The sequence below is a fragment of the Rhinoraja longicauda genome, chromosome 3 (genome assembly GCF_053455715.1).
Source record: "Rhinoraja longicauda isolate Sanriku21f chromosome 3, sRhiLon1.1, whole genome shotgun sequence".
Lineage (NCBI taxonomy): Eukaryota > Metazoa > Chordata > Chondrichthyes > Rajiformes > Arhynchobatidae > Rhinoraja > Rhinoraja longicauda.
In genome coordinates this window covers 52,550,526-52,566,346 of record NC_135955.1, presented here as the reverse complement: position 1 = coordinate 52,566,346, position 15,821 = coordinate 52,550,526, and the positions used below count along the sequence as shown (strand labels likewise).

Here is a 15,821-nt window from a genome sequence, read left to right as displayed (position 1 = left end):
ACTGCTTAGATTGTCCCCCCCCCCCCCCCCCCCCCCCTTAGCAAAAGAGGTTCCTCCTTACAGGGTATATTTTTCAGATGAAGAACAAAGGGAATTGTTAATCATTTTCACTCAGGTTTTGCAGATTCAGCTGTGTGCATGGGAGGTTTGGGGGGGGGGGGGGGTGGAGTGGTGGATGGGAATCATTAAAAAATGGCTAATAAAAAGGTACGGGTGCATTTCTAACTTCAATTTGTCCAATAATCTAATAGTGGTTCGAGTTATGGGATCCTGCATTCTGAATGGTGAAGGTGAGTCATGCTCATTCTGGAGACCAATATTTAAGCTATATCCAGAGGCACATCCTCCCCATTGGAAGCAAAATATGAAGGAATTAACATTCAGGATTGATGAGGTGATGTTACCACAAGTTGAAAAGATTGCAAATATAAAAAGAAAGAATTGGTAGGATACCTTTCTTTTCCGAAAAGCTCCTTTAATACCCGGTACAGCTTCACACACTCTACTAATAGCTTCCCTGAAAAAGAAAGGCATTATCGTGAGGAAGGATTCATGGGACAAATGAAACCAGCAAAATAGCTTTGTGCTGCAGGGAGTGTAATATATCATCTAAACTATTTCCAAAAATATTTTATTGTGTGGTAAGGGATGGTACTGAGTTTATGAATAAATTTGAATAATGATAAAGATTATGTTATTTTGCCTCATGGGTTTTTCTATGAATCTCCACAATTCTTAAAAAATGGGCATTATTTGTGTACAACATCACAGATTGCCCAGAGATCTTTTCTCTCTCTTCAGGAGAAATAAAATGAGACTAATTTTCTGATTACATACAGATCTCTCCTGTGATGGAGATAGAAAATAGACAATAGACAATAGACAATAGGTGCAGGAGTAGGCCATTCAGCCCTTCGAGCCAGCACCGCCATTCAATGCGATCATGGCTGATCACTCTCAATCAGTACCCCGTTCCTGCCTTCTCCCCATACCCCCTCACTCCGCTATCCTTAAGAGCTCTATCCAGCTCTCTCTTGAAAGCATCCAACGAACTGGCCTCCACTGCCTTCTGAGGCAGAGAATTCCACACCTTCACCACTCTCTGACTGAAAAAGTTCTTCCTCATCTCCGTTCTAAATGGCCTACCCCTTATTCTTAAACTGTGGCCCCTTGTTCTGGACTCCCCCAACATTGGGAACATGTTTCCTGCCTCTAATGTGTCCAATCCCCTAATTATCTTATATGTTTCAATAAGATTCCCCCTCATCCTTCTAAATTCCAGTGTATACAAGCCCAATCGCTCCAGCCTTTCAACATACGACAGTCCCGCCATTCCGGGAATTAACCTAGTGAACCTACGCTGCACGCCCTCCATAGCAAGAATATCCTTCCTCAAATTTGGAGACCAAAACTGCACACAGTACTCCAGGTGCGGTCTCACCAGGGCCCGGTACAACTGTAGAAGGACCTCTTTGCTCCTATACTCAACTCCTCTTGTTATGAAGGCCAACATTCCATTGGCTTTCTTCACTGCCTGCTGTACCTGCATGCTTCCTTTCATTGACTGATGCACTAGGACACCCAGATCTCGTTGAACTCCCCCTCCTCCTAACTATTGACTATTGACTATTGACTATTGACCGACATCTACTACAAACCCACTGACTCCCATAGCAATCTAGATTACACTTCTTCCCACCCTGCTTCCTGTAAAGACTCTATACCCTACTCCCGATTCCTCCGTCTATGCCACATCTGCGCCCAGGATGAGGTTTTCCATACCAGGGCATCGGAGATGTCCTCATTCTTCAGTAAACGGGGGTTCCCCTCTTTCATTATAGATGAAGCTCTCACTAGGGTCTCCGCAGCATCGCTCTTGCTCCCCCTCCCCCCATTTGTAACAAGGACAGAGTCTCCCTTGACCTCACCTTCCACCCCTCAGCCGTCACATGCAGCATATAATCCTCCAACATTTTCACCACCTCCAACGGGATCCCACTACTGGCCACATCTTCCCATCTCCACCCCTTTCTGCTTTCCACAGAGACCGTTCCCTCCACAACTCCCTGGTCAACTTGTCCCTTCCCACCCAAACCACTCCCTCCCCAGGTACTTTCCCCTTCAACCGCTGGAGATTCATCACCTGTCCCTTTACCTCACCTCTCGACTCCATCCAAGGACCCTGAAAGTCTTTTCAGGTGAGGCAGAGGTTCACTTGCACCTCCTCCAACCTCATCTACTGTATCCAAGTGTCACCTCCTCCAACCTCATCTACTGTGTTCCAGGTGTCAACTCCTGTACATCAGCGAGACCAAGTGGCTCGACGATGGTTTGGCTGAACCTCCTCTCAGTCTGCCTTAACCTACCTGATCTCCCAGTTGCTCAGCACTTTAACTCCCCCTCCCATTCCCAATCTGACCTTTCTGTCCTGGGCCTCCGCCATTGTCAGAGTGAGGTCCAGCCCACATTGGAGGAACAGCACCTCATATTTCGTTTGGGCAGCTTACACTCCAGCATTATGAACATTGACCTCTAACTTCAAATAGCCGTTGCTTTCCCTCTATCTCCATCCCCTCCCTCTTCCCAGTTCTCCCACCAGTCTTACTGTCTTCGACTACATTCTATCTCTGTCCTGCCCACTCACCTGACATCAGTCTGAAGAATGGTCTTGACCCGAAATGTCACCCGTTCCTTCTCTCCAGAGATGCTGCCTGTCCCGTTGAGTTACTCCAGCATTTTGTGTGTACTAATAAGATCTTCAGCATAACATACTCTCTTGAAACAACCCCAAATAGTGTGGCTATGGTGAATTGTTTCTTTTAATTTTTTTTAATGAATCTAGTAACATAATGCTTCTTTTTTTTAAATCCTTTTATCCAGCCATCCTTTTATCCAGTCAAAACAAGGCAGAGTCCACTCTACTCGAGAAGTGTACTGTGACCGGAATTATCTGGAAACTCTAGGGCAAACAGGCAGACATTTCCTGGTAATTGTTCTTGTTTTGTCTCTGTAACATTGCCCAAAAAGGAGAAGCAGTGTTTATAACCTATAAATGTGTTTTCCCCATTCTTCATTGGTTGTTATGACAGTGCGCAGGCTGCATCACCAAGGAACATGTAAGCACTAGAAATAATGGCTGCAGGTCTAAGCTGTTATGTTCATTTAAATCAATACTCAATACAGAAAGCTACAAATCTGAAATATAAGCAATGCTGAAAATAGTCAACATGTCAAGCAGCATTTACAGTGTGGAAAAAAAACCTATTTCATAACGATGACATTAATCAAATGTTCGTATATACTAGTTATGCCTTTCTCACATTTTTGCTTTCTCCTAGCATGTTTGATAAAAGATTTTTTTTAAATTATGCACTCGATAACTCAAAATCAGAAAGTCTAGGAAAATTCAGAATGTCAGGCAGCTTCTGTTGACTGGACAGCAAGTTAACATTTTTGTGTGGTATCTTCATCAATTTAACAAAGATTAGGAAGTCAAAGAAAATGTTTAGAATGATATGGAACTGCAGATGGCTACTGAGACAAAGAAGTATGATTGTATACGTTAATCTTAGCTAGGACAAAAGCACCAATAGCAAGATATGAAAGATGAAAGTTCATTTATTTATAGTATATAACAGTTTAAGGATCATCCAAAATCATGTTGTTTGGACAGTTTATTTTGACAGTTCATCTCATCTCTTAACCTTTGGTGTTGCACTGTATTATAACTAGAACTGCACGAGTTAAAGCTAATCGAAGACTATGGTTGAGTAAATAATCATATTGATTATATCACAGCAGCTCATGATAGTAATACATTAATTCTACACTACTATCGTGAAAGTACTGCTGAGAAGACCCACCAAAAAGATGACAGAAGTATCAGAAATCCAAGCAGCAGACTAGATATGGCCATGGTTCCTTAGTTACAGCTAAAGCAGACATTGAGCAGCTTAGGTTTGCAATGGCATCCGTGAGTACTATTCAGAGCCCTATCAGGCTCAGTTTGTTTATTTACACTTATTTTGAACAGGCGAACAAACCTCTACCAAGGTGTGTCCTCCATCCTCCGCTCTGTCCCATACACCTCAGAGACAGTAGTCAGATCTGCTTTCACAAGGATCAACTCTCGATAAAAGGCTGGAGTCCCTGGACAGTTTCTGAAATTGTGCACCAAGGTAACAAGTAACAAAAGGTAACAAGTCATCTACACTGTCTGTTTCAAGGAAATCTTCATCATTTAGTCCCAAAGAAAAACAAAGTGCCCTGTCTCAATGACCACCATCTAAGAGTTCTAACATCAACTATAATGAAGTGCTTTACAAAGAGCGATAATGGCCTGCATTTGCTCCAGTCTTCCATATAATCTATACCCACTGAAATTCATGTGCAGAAAAATAGATCTATGGGAGGACGTCATCTCCCTTGTACTACATTCAGCCCTGGATCACCTTGACAATAAGAAGACCTACTTCAGGATGCAATTTGTTGATAACAGCTCAGCCTTCAAAACCATAATTTCAAATAGGATAATCTCTAAACGTCCAGATTTTGGACTCAGGCCTCCATATGCAACTGGCTCCTTGATCAGCAGATGGTTTGGATTGGTCATAACATTGCTCCCACCCTGACTCTCAACACTGATGCCCCTTAAGATTGTCATGATCTGTCTCTTGTTCTACTCCCTGTACATCCATGACTGTCTGAGCAAGTACAATGCCAACTCGATTTTTAGGTTCAGTTCGATCTACAATGATGAGATGAAGTACAGGAAAGATATGGAGAACCTAATGTCATGACAATGACCTAGCCCTTAATGTCAGCTAGACAAAAGAGTTGGTTGATAACCTGAGGAAGCAAGGGGGTGATCACAACCCTGTCCTCATAGCGGAGCTGCGGTGGAGATGGTCGACAGCTTCAACTTCCTCGGCATCCATATCACCAGCAACCTAACCTGCTTCCTTCACACTGGTGTGAGGATTAAGAAAGTGCATCAGATTTAGCATATCCACGAAGATTCTCATGAACTTCTACCGAAAGTATTCTGGCACGATCCATCTTAACCTAGTATGGCAACTGCTCTGCTGTTGACCACCTGAAAGAAAGTGGTGAACACATCTAAGTCCATCAATGGCTCGTCACTTCCATCCAGTCCATCTTCATGATGTGTTGCATCAGGAAGGTAAAAAGTATTATTCAGGAAGCCTGTCACCCGGGCCTTTCCCTTTTCTCTGCACTATTTTCTTGAGGAAGATTTAGGAGTTTGAAACCAGGACATCTACGAATTAAGTACAATTTCCCTACTGCTATCTGACTCTTGAACCAGTCACCTCTTTTATAATAATAATAATAATAATAATAATAATAATAATAATAATAATAATAATGCATTACATTTGTATAGCGCTTTTCTAGAAACTCAAAAACGCTTTACATATTAGATAAAACATAAAAATAAATATAAATAAATAAATAAACGAACAGAAAAGGAAGAATAAGGTGAGCGACGGTCAATGATTGAAGGCAGTACTGAACAAGTGGGACTTCAGTGATGTTTTGAATGTGGTGAGTGAGGAGGAGTCTCTGATGGTTTGGGGTAGTGTTCCAGAGGGTGGGAGCAGCGATGGAGAAAGCCCTGTCCCCCCAGGATCTGAGTTTGGTCCGGATGGGGGGGACAGGAGGTTAGCAGCAGCAGAGCGGAGGGTGCGGGTGGGAGTGTGTCTGTGGAGGAGGTCGGTCAGGTAGGATGGGGCCGGGTTATGGAGGGCTTTGTAGGTCATGAGGAGGATTTTGTACTGGATTCTCTGGGGGATGGGGAGCCAGTGGAGCTTGTAAAGGACGGGGGTGATATGGTCACGGGTCGGGGAGTGGGTGAGTAGACGGGCAGCGGAGTTCTGGATGTATTGGAGTTTATTGATGATTTTTGAGGGTGAACCATAGAGGAGGCTGTTACAGTAGTCCAGACAGGAAGTGATGAAGGCGTGGATGAGGGTTTCTGCAGCTGTGGAGGAGAGGGATGGACGGAGACGGGCGATGTTTTTGAGGTGGAAGAAGGCTGTCTTGGTGATGTGTTTAGTGTGTTTGTCGAAGGAGAGGGTTTGATCAAAGATGATGCCAAGATCTTTAACATCCCATTCCCAGCGGTGCTGTCACGTACGCTTACCCTTAATTCTACCGCGTTCGGTTATTGCATTATTGTACTCATATTCCTTATAGTTCTTGGATTTTGCATTACAATCTTGCACCATTCTGCTTTTCTGCACTCAATTATTGTTGGAAATATTGTTGCATATATCATCACGTGTTTATTGTTGCATATGTCATCACTGTATGTATGCTGGTTACTTTGTGAGCTCCTTGCGAACAAAGAATTTCATGGCACCCTGGGGTACATGAAAATAAATTATTGTACTCAAAGCACTTGATCATGTTTCACCCCTAGCAGCATATTGTAAATAAATCACAGACTCTCTGTGTACATAATTTGCAAGATCATTGAGATCTCTGAAAGATTGATAAACAGCTCGACTCCGTAAGCAAGCTTTCACTGTATTTACTCAATCCTTACAGGTTGCAACATCATGTTTCTCATATATACTATGATCACTTAAAGGTTTGATGTTAATTTGATGTCATAAAGTTATCGACCAGGATTAAGATTTGAAAAATTACATTTGAAGCAATTGAGTCATATATTTTTATAATAGTGCCTTACCTTGTAATCTGTGTCCTTACATTGAAATCAAGGGAACGCATTGACCGTAACACTTCTATACAGCCTAGATACTGTAAAGAAAATTAAAATAACATCAATATATTTTTTTCAATAATCATGTTTGGACTATTTATCATAAGCTCTAGCATATTAACTACTTTTTTCCATACGTCATTCGGATAATAATTTATTTCTAGTTAATTAATTTCTCACTATATGTGAAATCATTTAATAACTATAACTGACATTTATATAGCATTTACAATCAGAAAAATATCACACGTCATTTGATAAGTGTATTAACAGCCATATTTGCCAACAAACTTGCTCCAAGAGGTAGGTTTTACTGTCGTATTATATGTATTGTTTGAAACGCTCTGCACTATAACATACTCTTTTACTTCCTTGGCATTAATGGATACACCTCCAGTACTGCCATTACCACTCTTAGACACCTTTCCACATTAAGGATGCTGTATCAGTCTAGGGAACCTTCATTGCACTCGCTCCATGGCAAGTATATTTCTTCTTAGGTAAGGTGATCCCAACTGCACGAAATATTGCAAGTATGGTTTCAATAAGACATCCTTGCTTCTGTATTCAAATTCTCCTATGACATCACTGGGTTTCCACCTTTATGTATGGCTTTGTTATAACACCAGACTAATGTGGACCCGTTGGGTCCAAATCTCTCCTGCGGGCACTCCTGCAGGCACTCATGTGGGCCCGGCAACCCTCCCCCAACTGACAATCCGTGGACCCATTGCCGGCCGGGTAGTGTGCCCCGGGGCCGTGGCGGGCGAGGGGGACAGGGAAGGGGAGAAGGAGCCACTCACCTCGGCCCCGTGAGGCCAGCGTTGCAGGCAGAGCGAGCTGTGGACCTGAAACCTCTCCTGCAGCTCGGAGGCGACAGCCATCTTGATTGACCCTCTGCCGCCGCACTGCACCACGGGAGGAAGGTCAGGCGCAGTGCACGCATCCCGCTGGTCCTCCCGACGGGGAGGGGGGGAAAGCGCATTTATTAAAGTTTATTGTAAATTGTTTTTAAAAAGTAACAAAACTTCATTTATTGAGACCGCGGGGGAATGGTGAGTAGGGTGGGCCTAAAATTGTTGCACTATCGTGTACCATTTTGGCTGGCTTTCCAGAACAAATCTATCCATAAACAAACAAGATGAGAGTTTTTTAGTAATATATATAGATAATAGTATGTTATTTTACTATTATAATGGTGTTGGAAAAATATAAATCCTTTAATAATAAATATAGGCCTATAAATGCAGATGCATACTGTTTTTTTCCCAATGCCATACACCTGAAAATTCACTTAACTTCAGAGCGAATTGCAATTGCAACTATTTTCTAATGGAATCCCACCAATGGAGAAGTTCTATCAGATAATTCTGGTTGAAATTCATTCTTTCTTTCTTCATGTCAGTCACACATGGGATTCTCATTGACAACTTTGTTTATAGCATATCCCGTGGTCATCCCAGATTTATCCTATCCAAGGCATTCTCCTCCACATCCTTTTTGCAGCTTAACAAGCTTCCTTTCTCTCCTTCCCACTTCTGACCTGAAATGTTAATTTTGTTTCTCTTCCCACAGATGTGGCCTGAGCTGCTGAGAATGTCCAGCATTTTCTATTTTTATCCTACAAGGGGGAGATGTTCTTCAATGTGTATCCCTCCTCTAGACAATGGTAAGGGAACTCGGGTCACATTTTTCCAAGGAGCACCTGTTGATCCCCCCCCCCCCCCCCCCGCCCCCTCCCCCAACCCCATCCCTACCCTGCCAAAAAACATTCTCTCATAGAATGCCTCCTTTGGAAAGTGTGCAATGATCAAACAAACAGCAAAATTGTTCATGGACATGATGTGCAATGATCTGTAGCAAACTTTTAATGATGCAGATTTAAGTCGAAATTCTGATGGTATAACTAGATCAAGCTATTATTTGATTTACCTACAGGACAACTCTTCTAATTTCTATCCATGTACACCAATACATGCTGTAACAAGTGTTTGATTAAATAATCGTGAACTGGGATCTAACTATACTGCCACCCTGACTTGTATCAACATTTCCAGCAAGGTTTCAGTAGATGCGTCTGCACAATTGCAGTCGGAATGAAGTCCATCTGTTGTTCCAGGCCTAAGAGAGGACCCCATGTCTTAGAAATGAGGGAACAAAATCATTTGAAAATCATTTCTTGGCGGTTTGAAGCACTCTGCTTTTGTAAAAGAAATAGCATGGACCTAAACTTGTTCACTAAAGTTATCATAACCTATAAATGTCATTGAACAGTGTGCTAGAAAGCTGGTACTAACATTTTCAGAATCTCAGCTGTGGAGGGTACTGGTATTGGTTTGTTATTGTATAAGGTACTGTGGTAAACCTTTGTGTACGTGCTATTGAATTAAATCAGAGAATACCACACATGATGGGGAGGAATCGGAGGGGTGCGCCAAGCCCTCAAATTCATGTATTGTCTTTCTGCTGACTGGATAGCACACGACAAATGCTTTTCTCTGCACCTCGGTATTCGTAACAATAAATTAAATTGTAAACTATAAACTCTTCTTGCTCCTGTAAACTCTGGCAGAACCAGCAAAAGAGTTTCCCTAAGAGCGTGATGTGATCATAACAGGAAAAGTGATACAAAGACTTTTTCAGTAATCTATTACAATATTCACATAAGCTCCAAGCCAATAAATCAGACCATCAACAATTCAAGATGTAAGTGGATGAACAGATGACCCTGTGGTCATGAGATGAGTTACCACCTCCATAGAACACCACATTTTATTTATTTTATACAACCGTATTTCAATAGCAAACATTCAGGATAATTTTGGTATCTGTTTTCACACCAGATAGTCAAAATTCACTGAAATTCTGCCAAGGAAAGGATACCCGGGCATTGAATAATGTCAAGGATATGGGAAAAAGTTAATGTTTCTTTCACTCTATTACAACTTCTCATGCTCTAAGCTTAAACTGCATCCTTAAGAAATGTTTCATCATCTTTCTGTGCTTCACAAAGATATCCAGGATCAAGCAAATCATTTTATCTTAATGTTACCAAAAACTATTATAGAGTAAACACATGGGGAGGTAACCTCAAAAAGGAAGTTTAATAAGTTGTACCATCGATTCTTACACATCCAAGTGTTTTATTGATTTTCAAAACTCACTAATTCTCAAAATGAAGGACAAAGCTATACATCCTAGACTTGGTGACACTAGACAACATGAAAGACAGCCTCATATGGCCACACGACTCCAAATATTTGACTAATTCCAACTCATTTCATATATTGATATTCTTACCCCTTCCACAAATTCCTAAATGAAGAAAATTGAAACAGTTCCTCACAAAGTTATCATATTTATTATGGTTTAGACAAAAGTTACCTCACTTTAAGTACTTCTGACTGATTATTAATTTGTGAGTCTCACCAACATTATCCCGAAGAGTGCATCGTATTGCTGTTCTGCACAATAGCTTACCGCTCAGAGTACAGAGCTGGAACTACAACGTTTAGGTAAACTCTACACCAAGGACTATTTGCAAGATTCCACATCTGGACTACAAATTTGCAAAACTGCAAATGTGTCATGAAAGTTGAAAAATTAATTGCCGTTTAACAGTTAATCAGTATGCATAATTAAATCAGCAAAAGAAGGAAATAGCATCTGTGGAGACAGAAATAAAGTTCACATTTCAGGTTGATGACCTCCCATCAGACCCAGGAAAAGTTAAAACTCAACCACATTTTAGCTTTTGGAGTTCTGGTCATTGACTGGAAACATTAAACTGTTTTTCACTCCACAGATGCTGCCAGAACTGGTTAGGATTTCCTCTTTGCATTTCAAATTTTCAACATCTGCAGCGATTTTTGTTTTGAGTATTAATTACTTTGTGGCGCGTCGAAAAAGCTCGAAATAAAGGCGAGGAGCCGGGAATTTCGGGAGCAATGTGTTTAATGCGTTCTCTAGATCAGTCGAGTCTGCCAGAGAGCGATCGCGCCTAAAACCCCGTCCTTTATACCCGTAGCAAAGGGCCGCCCCCCTGGACCGGTCCATTCCCGTGCCGAGGGGTCGGTAGTGGTATGGCCCGACCCTTGGGAGCCGCCACAACTTCATTAAATCACCAGGCATGATATTCATTGTTTCCAAATTTAAAGGAACAAACAGCTATTTTTTATTGAGTTAAAATCAAATTTATCTTTCAGTATTTTAAATATCATCTTAGCATAAGTTTTACAGTACAGTGATATTTTGAGGAAATCATATATGAGACATTTTGATGGAAAATACTTTGATAACATTTAAGTTGAAAGATAATTTGTCTAACTTGAAACATTAGCCTGCTTCCAACAAATAAGAATAAAATTCATCGAGCAATGCAAATATTTTCATCTTTTAAACATCTGCCCAGGAATGTCCAGAGGTTTCTCTGATGGCAAAACATGAACAAAACAAATAGGAGGAGGATTAGGTCTCATAGCCCACTGAACCCTCTCCACCATTGAACAAAGTAACAAAACTGCTTGCAGATTCACAATATATGGCATCCCTGTGTCTGCTGGTTTCTAAACGTTTTCCTACGAAGGAGTCTGAATAGAGTACTGAGTACTGAATATTCAGGATCTGATGGTGAACATTATAGCTTCCATTACAGCTTGAGCAGCTCCACTTTGCAACTGTCTCTATATCTCATGATTACTTTGAGTCCAAAAATATATAAATGTCAGACGTAATTATATTCAGCAAGTGAGCACCATTGCACTCTTGGGGAGAGAATTCAAAAAGTAAACAAAGACATTTCTCTTCATCTCAGTCTTTAATTCCTGATCTTTTATCTTGAAACTATGTCTCCTAAACCTTCCAGCTAAGGAAAACAGCCTCTTACGATTTACCCATTGAAACACCAATGATTATGGACCCATCCACAGAACAACAACTCTACTGCAGGAATTAGCCTAGTAAACCATTTATTGTGCACAGAAACCAAACTACACACTTTATTTTTCGATGTTTGGTACCTCAAAGCCCTGCACAATTGAAGGACTTACTCTTAACTCCAAACTCCTTGTAAAAAAGATGGATTTACCATTTACCTTCTGAATCACTTCCCATACCTGCATTTTCACTGCAGTACTTTCTGTACAAATTACCAAATACTTCTAAACAACACCTGTTTTTTCCCCACTGTGTTCTTTCCAAAATTAATAACAATATTGAAGCAGTGAAGACAGGCAGTGATGCTGTCTGCCCCGCTGAGTTACTCCAGCTTTTTGTGTCTCTATTCAAAAGCCTGACTGATGAAGACCAACGTACCAAAATCTTTTTTAACACCCTATCTAGCTGTGATACCACTTTCAGAGAATTATGCACCTGTACAGTGTTCTGGGGCAGAGGGAGCTCTGCTCTTCAACACTTCTAAGTCCCTTCTATTCACTGTGAAGGTCCTGCCCTGGTTTAACTTTCCAAAATGCATCGCCATACATTTATCTGTAATCTGCATTGAACTCCATTAGCCATTCTTCAGTCTAATTGCCCAGCTGATCAAGATCCTGCCATGATTTTTGATAACCCTTTTCATTGTATAAGGCACCATCTACTTTAATGTCATCTGCAAACTTACTAATCATGCATTGCTCATTCTCATCTAAATTGTGAATAAAAACTGCAAACACCAAGGCACACCACTAGGTTGACAGTTCCCCAGTCTGAAAAACGACCTTCCACTACCACATCCTGTTTCCTTCCATGCAGCCAATTCTGTATCCAGGCAGCTGGCTCGCACTGGAAGTTGAGCGATCTAACCTTCCGGTGCAGCCTACCGTGTGGAGCCTTATCAAAGGCCTTACTGATGTCCATGTAGACAATGTACACGGCTTTGCCCCCATCAACCTTTTTGGTTACTTCTTCAAAAAGCAGAATCAAGTACTCAAAAATAATTTTCTATACAACCACAAAATATTGCTTCGTAAACCGGTAAAATGTAATACATTTTTTGTGATGAACTGCTTACATCGTAAATAGGGTAAGAAGACCCAAATTTAACTCATCCTACCTCACAGAAATGATACAGAAAGTCTGTTGAAATTACACAGGAGACACAATCCTGATACTCTATACCTTTCTCTCATTATTTCAAACTGAACTTGAAACTCACCGATGTCTTCCTTTTAATAAACGAATTCAACAGTGTTGGGGACCCAGGTTCGATCCTGATTACGGGTGCTGTTCATATGGAGTTTGTACGTTCTTCCAGGTGCTCTCGTTTCCTCCCACACCCCAAAGACGTACCAGTTTATAGGTTAATTGGCTTCTGTAAAATTGTGAATTGTCCCTCGTGGAGGATAGTGCTGGTGTGCGGGGGGATCGCTGTTCAGCGTGGATTTGATGGACCGGAGAGCCTGTTTCCACACTGTATCTCTAAATTAAACTAAACTAAATTTCAAACACTTCAATTGTTCAACTGAGATGGGGAGACTCAAAGCAAATTCACTCTTAAAAGTCCGAAGTTTAATAAGACCCCTAACATAGATCTATGGAACATCTTGATTTCTGTTGAGACACAAGTAAAAAATTCTGCAGACACAAGGGACTGCAGATGCTGGAATCTGGAGCATCAAACAAATTGCTGGTAAAACTCAGTTTATCAAGTAGCATCTGTGGAGACAAAGGGATTGTCAATGTTTCAAGATGAAGACCTGCCTCAGGCCCGATGCAGGATTTTGACCCGAAACATCCACCGTCCCTTTTTATCCACAGATAATAATAATAATAATAATAATAATAATAATATATTCCTTTATTCGTCCCACACCGGGGAAATTTACAATTTTAAATTTCAAGATATTGCTTGAATAATTGAATTCTTCCAGCAATTTGTTTTTTTGCTCCTCAGAAGTTCTAATGCTTTCATACCAATCGATCAACAAGATTTCATGGTACCCCACAGAAAGCAGTCCTGATTAGGTGGACCTACCATTTCCAAAAATGTAATCTGCGTCTTGCATTGAGCATTTTTGGAACACTAGAACACGCAAAACTTCTTTCAGGATCACAATCTATGACATCCCTGTGTCCACTGGTTTCTGACAGTTATCCTACAAATGAGTCTGAACAGACTACACTGAAGTTTCAGGATCTGTTGGTGGACATTATAGCAGGAGCAACATCCACAAGCATCTGCAGTGGGAGCTCAGACATGGTCTGTTTACTGGGAATGGTATTAGTGAGGCTATATTACACAGCTACTGTAGTAACGCAAAGGCCTGAAATTAAATAATTCAGGCAATATTTTGAATCTCAGCACGACAGATGAGGAACTTAAATTTGGTCATTTAAATAAGAACCAGGTATCTGTCATAAAGGCCATGTAATTACCTGTTTCGCAGAACAAAAACAGTCTGGTTGATAATGTAAGGGCATTTGGCATCAGTAGCACGAGGTCTCTGTGTGACTCCCATCATAATGAGCTTGTTTCTTTTAACTATCCTTTGAAATGGCTAAAGATAACACTCAATTATAATAAACTATCAATAAAAACAACAAAAATAAAGCCAGATGGATAACAAACATGGATTTAGGCACAAGGTTGCAAAGGAATTGCCAGCCCATTGGTCCTGCAAAATCCACACAACCATAAAAAATTAAATTATCAAATTGGCAGATTCATATATTTCCTCCAATTTTCCAACTGCTCCATCACCAATGTGCCCTCTCCCTCTGGCAGCAGAAGGCAATGTAAAGAAGGGAGAACAATTCTAAATGGGGTATAAGAAAAGACAGATCTGAGGAGATATCTGCTCAGTCATTGAAAGTGGAAGGGCAGGTGGACAAAGTAGTTTAAAAAGCATATGGTGCTGAATTGTTTAAAGTACAAGATCAAATAGGTCATAATCAATATTTGGAAAACACTGGTGTCTATCCAAACTGTAGCATAGTATCCAGGTCTGGGTGCCATTGTTTCAGAAAGAAATAAAAGTTTTAAAGAAATTTTGCAAATTTCTAAATGATTCTATGGATGAGGGACTTAATATCGATTGATGGACTGGACAAGTGTAGTTGTCCAAGGAGGGTATCTGATGGTAAATAAAATCACAGATAGATAGAGGAAAATTATTCCCAGTGTAGAAGGCTTAAGAATTAGGAGCAAAGAAAGAAGGTGACTGGGAAAAGAATCAAAAGTGACACAAGAAAGTTTTGTTTTAAGGTCTAAGGTCATTGCCAGGGGTAGTGGAGGCAGAGTTAATTATGGTGTTCAGAAAAAATAGCCGGACAACAATCTAAAAGAAAATAATTTGTAGGGTTATAGGGAGAGATCAGGGGATGGGACTATTCTTAAAAAGAACCCAACAGATCTGATGGACTGAATAGTCACCATCCTGGATGTAATTGTGTAAAATATGAACAAAAATACTGAATTCCAGAGATGAGGTAAAAGCAAGTGACAAATAGTCAAGCAACAAATAGTCAAGTATGAAAATCTTTTAATTAAAAAAAATCTTTAATATTTATGATTCCTCCACTGGCAGAGAATCTATATGGACACCTTCTCCATAAACACGCGTTTCACAGTCTTTTGCAGAAATTACTTAAATAACCTTAAACCTCTTCTACATGTAGAAAAAAAGTGAAAATAAATGCTGAAAATCTGATTTAAAAAGATAACATTTTGGAGTGACTCGTCTGGAAAATTTGAATTGAAAATTGCTGGATTAGTAGCCCCAAAATGCAAATGTATCATCTTTCAGATATTGAGGACCTGCTGGGCATTCCCAACTTTTTTAATTATTTAATATTTAATTTGTAAGTTCAGTTTACAGCTTTGGATGTATACTAACAACAGAGGAGGATTACATAACTCATGAGTAAGTATCTTCTGAAAATACAAAAGTTATATAAGGATCTGTCAGCTGTGAAATTCACAATATGTTCTTTTGAAATGCAGAAGCAAGGGATTACTAAATTGCAGAATAACTGAGTGAATCACGAATGATTCACCAGAGAATCACAGCTATTTAACTTTAGACTTGTTTATAATGTTTTTCCGCCTTCCTAATCTGTATCAACAACATGAAGC

At 40.4% G+C, this 15,821-nt stretch overlaps 1 protein-coding gene across 6 annotated transcripts in view; it reads right to left on the bottom strand.

Annotated features, from left to right (window-relative positions):
* shc3 (SHC (Src homology 2 domain containing) transforming protein 3) overlaps positions 1–15,821 on the bottom strand; it is a 104,131-nt gene that overhangs the window by 52,876 nt on the left and 35,434 nt on the right. For 4 of the 6 annotated variants that reach the window (XM_078396128.1, XM_078396127.1, XM_078396125.1 and 1 more), the window contains 2 exons: positions 6,716–6,786; positions 454–517 (listed from right to left, as the gene is read on the bottom strand). The exons of 1 other annotated variant lie outside the window; for it this stretch is intronic. In XM_078396128.1, the coding sequence (XP_078252254.1) occupies positions 454–517; positions 6,716–6,786 (135 nt within the window). Of the gene's footprint in view, positions 1–453; positions 518–6,715; positions 6,787–7,551; positions 7,676–15,821 lie in introns of those variants that run through there. One more of the 6 variants, XM_078396129.1, reaches the window with a different exon arrangement.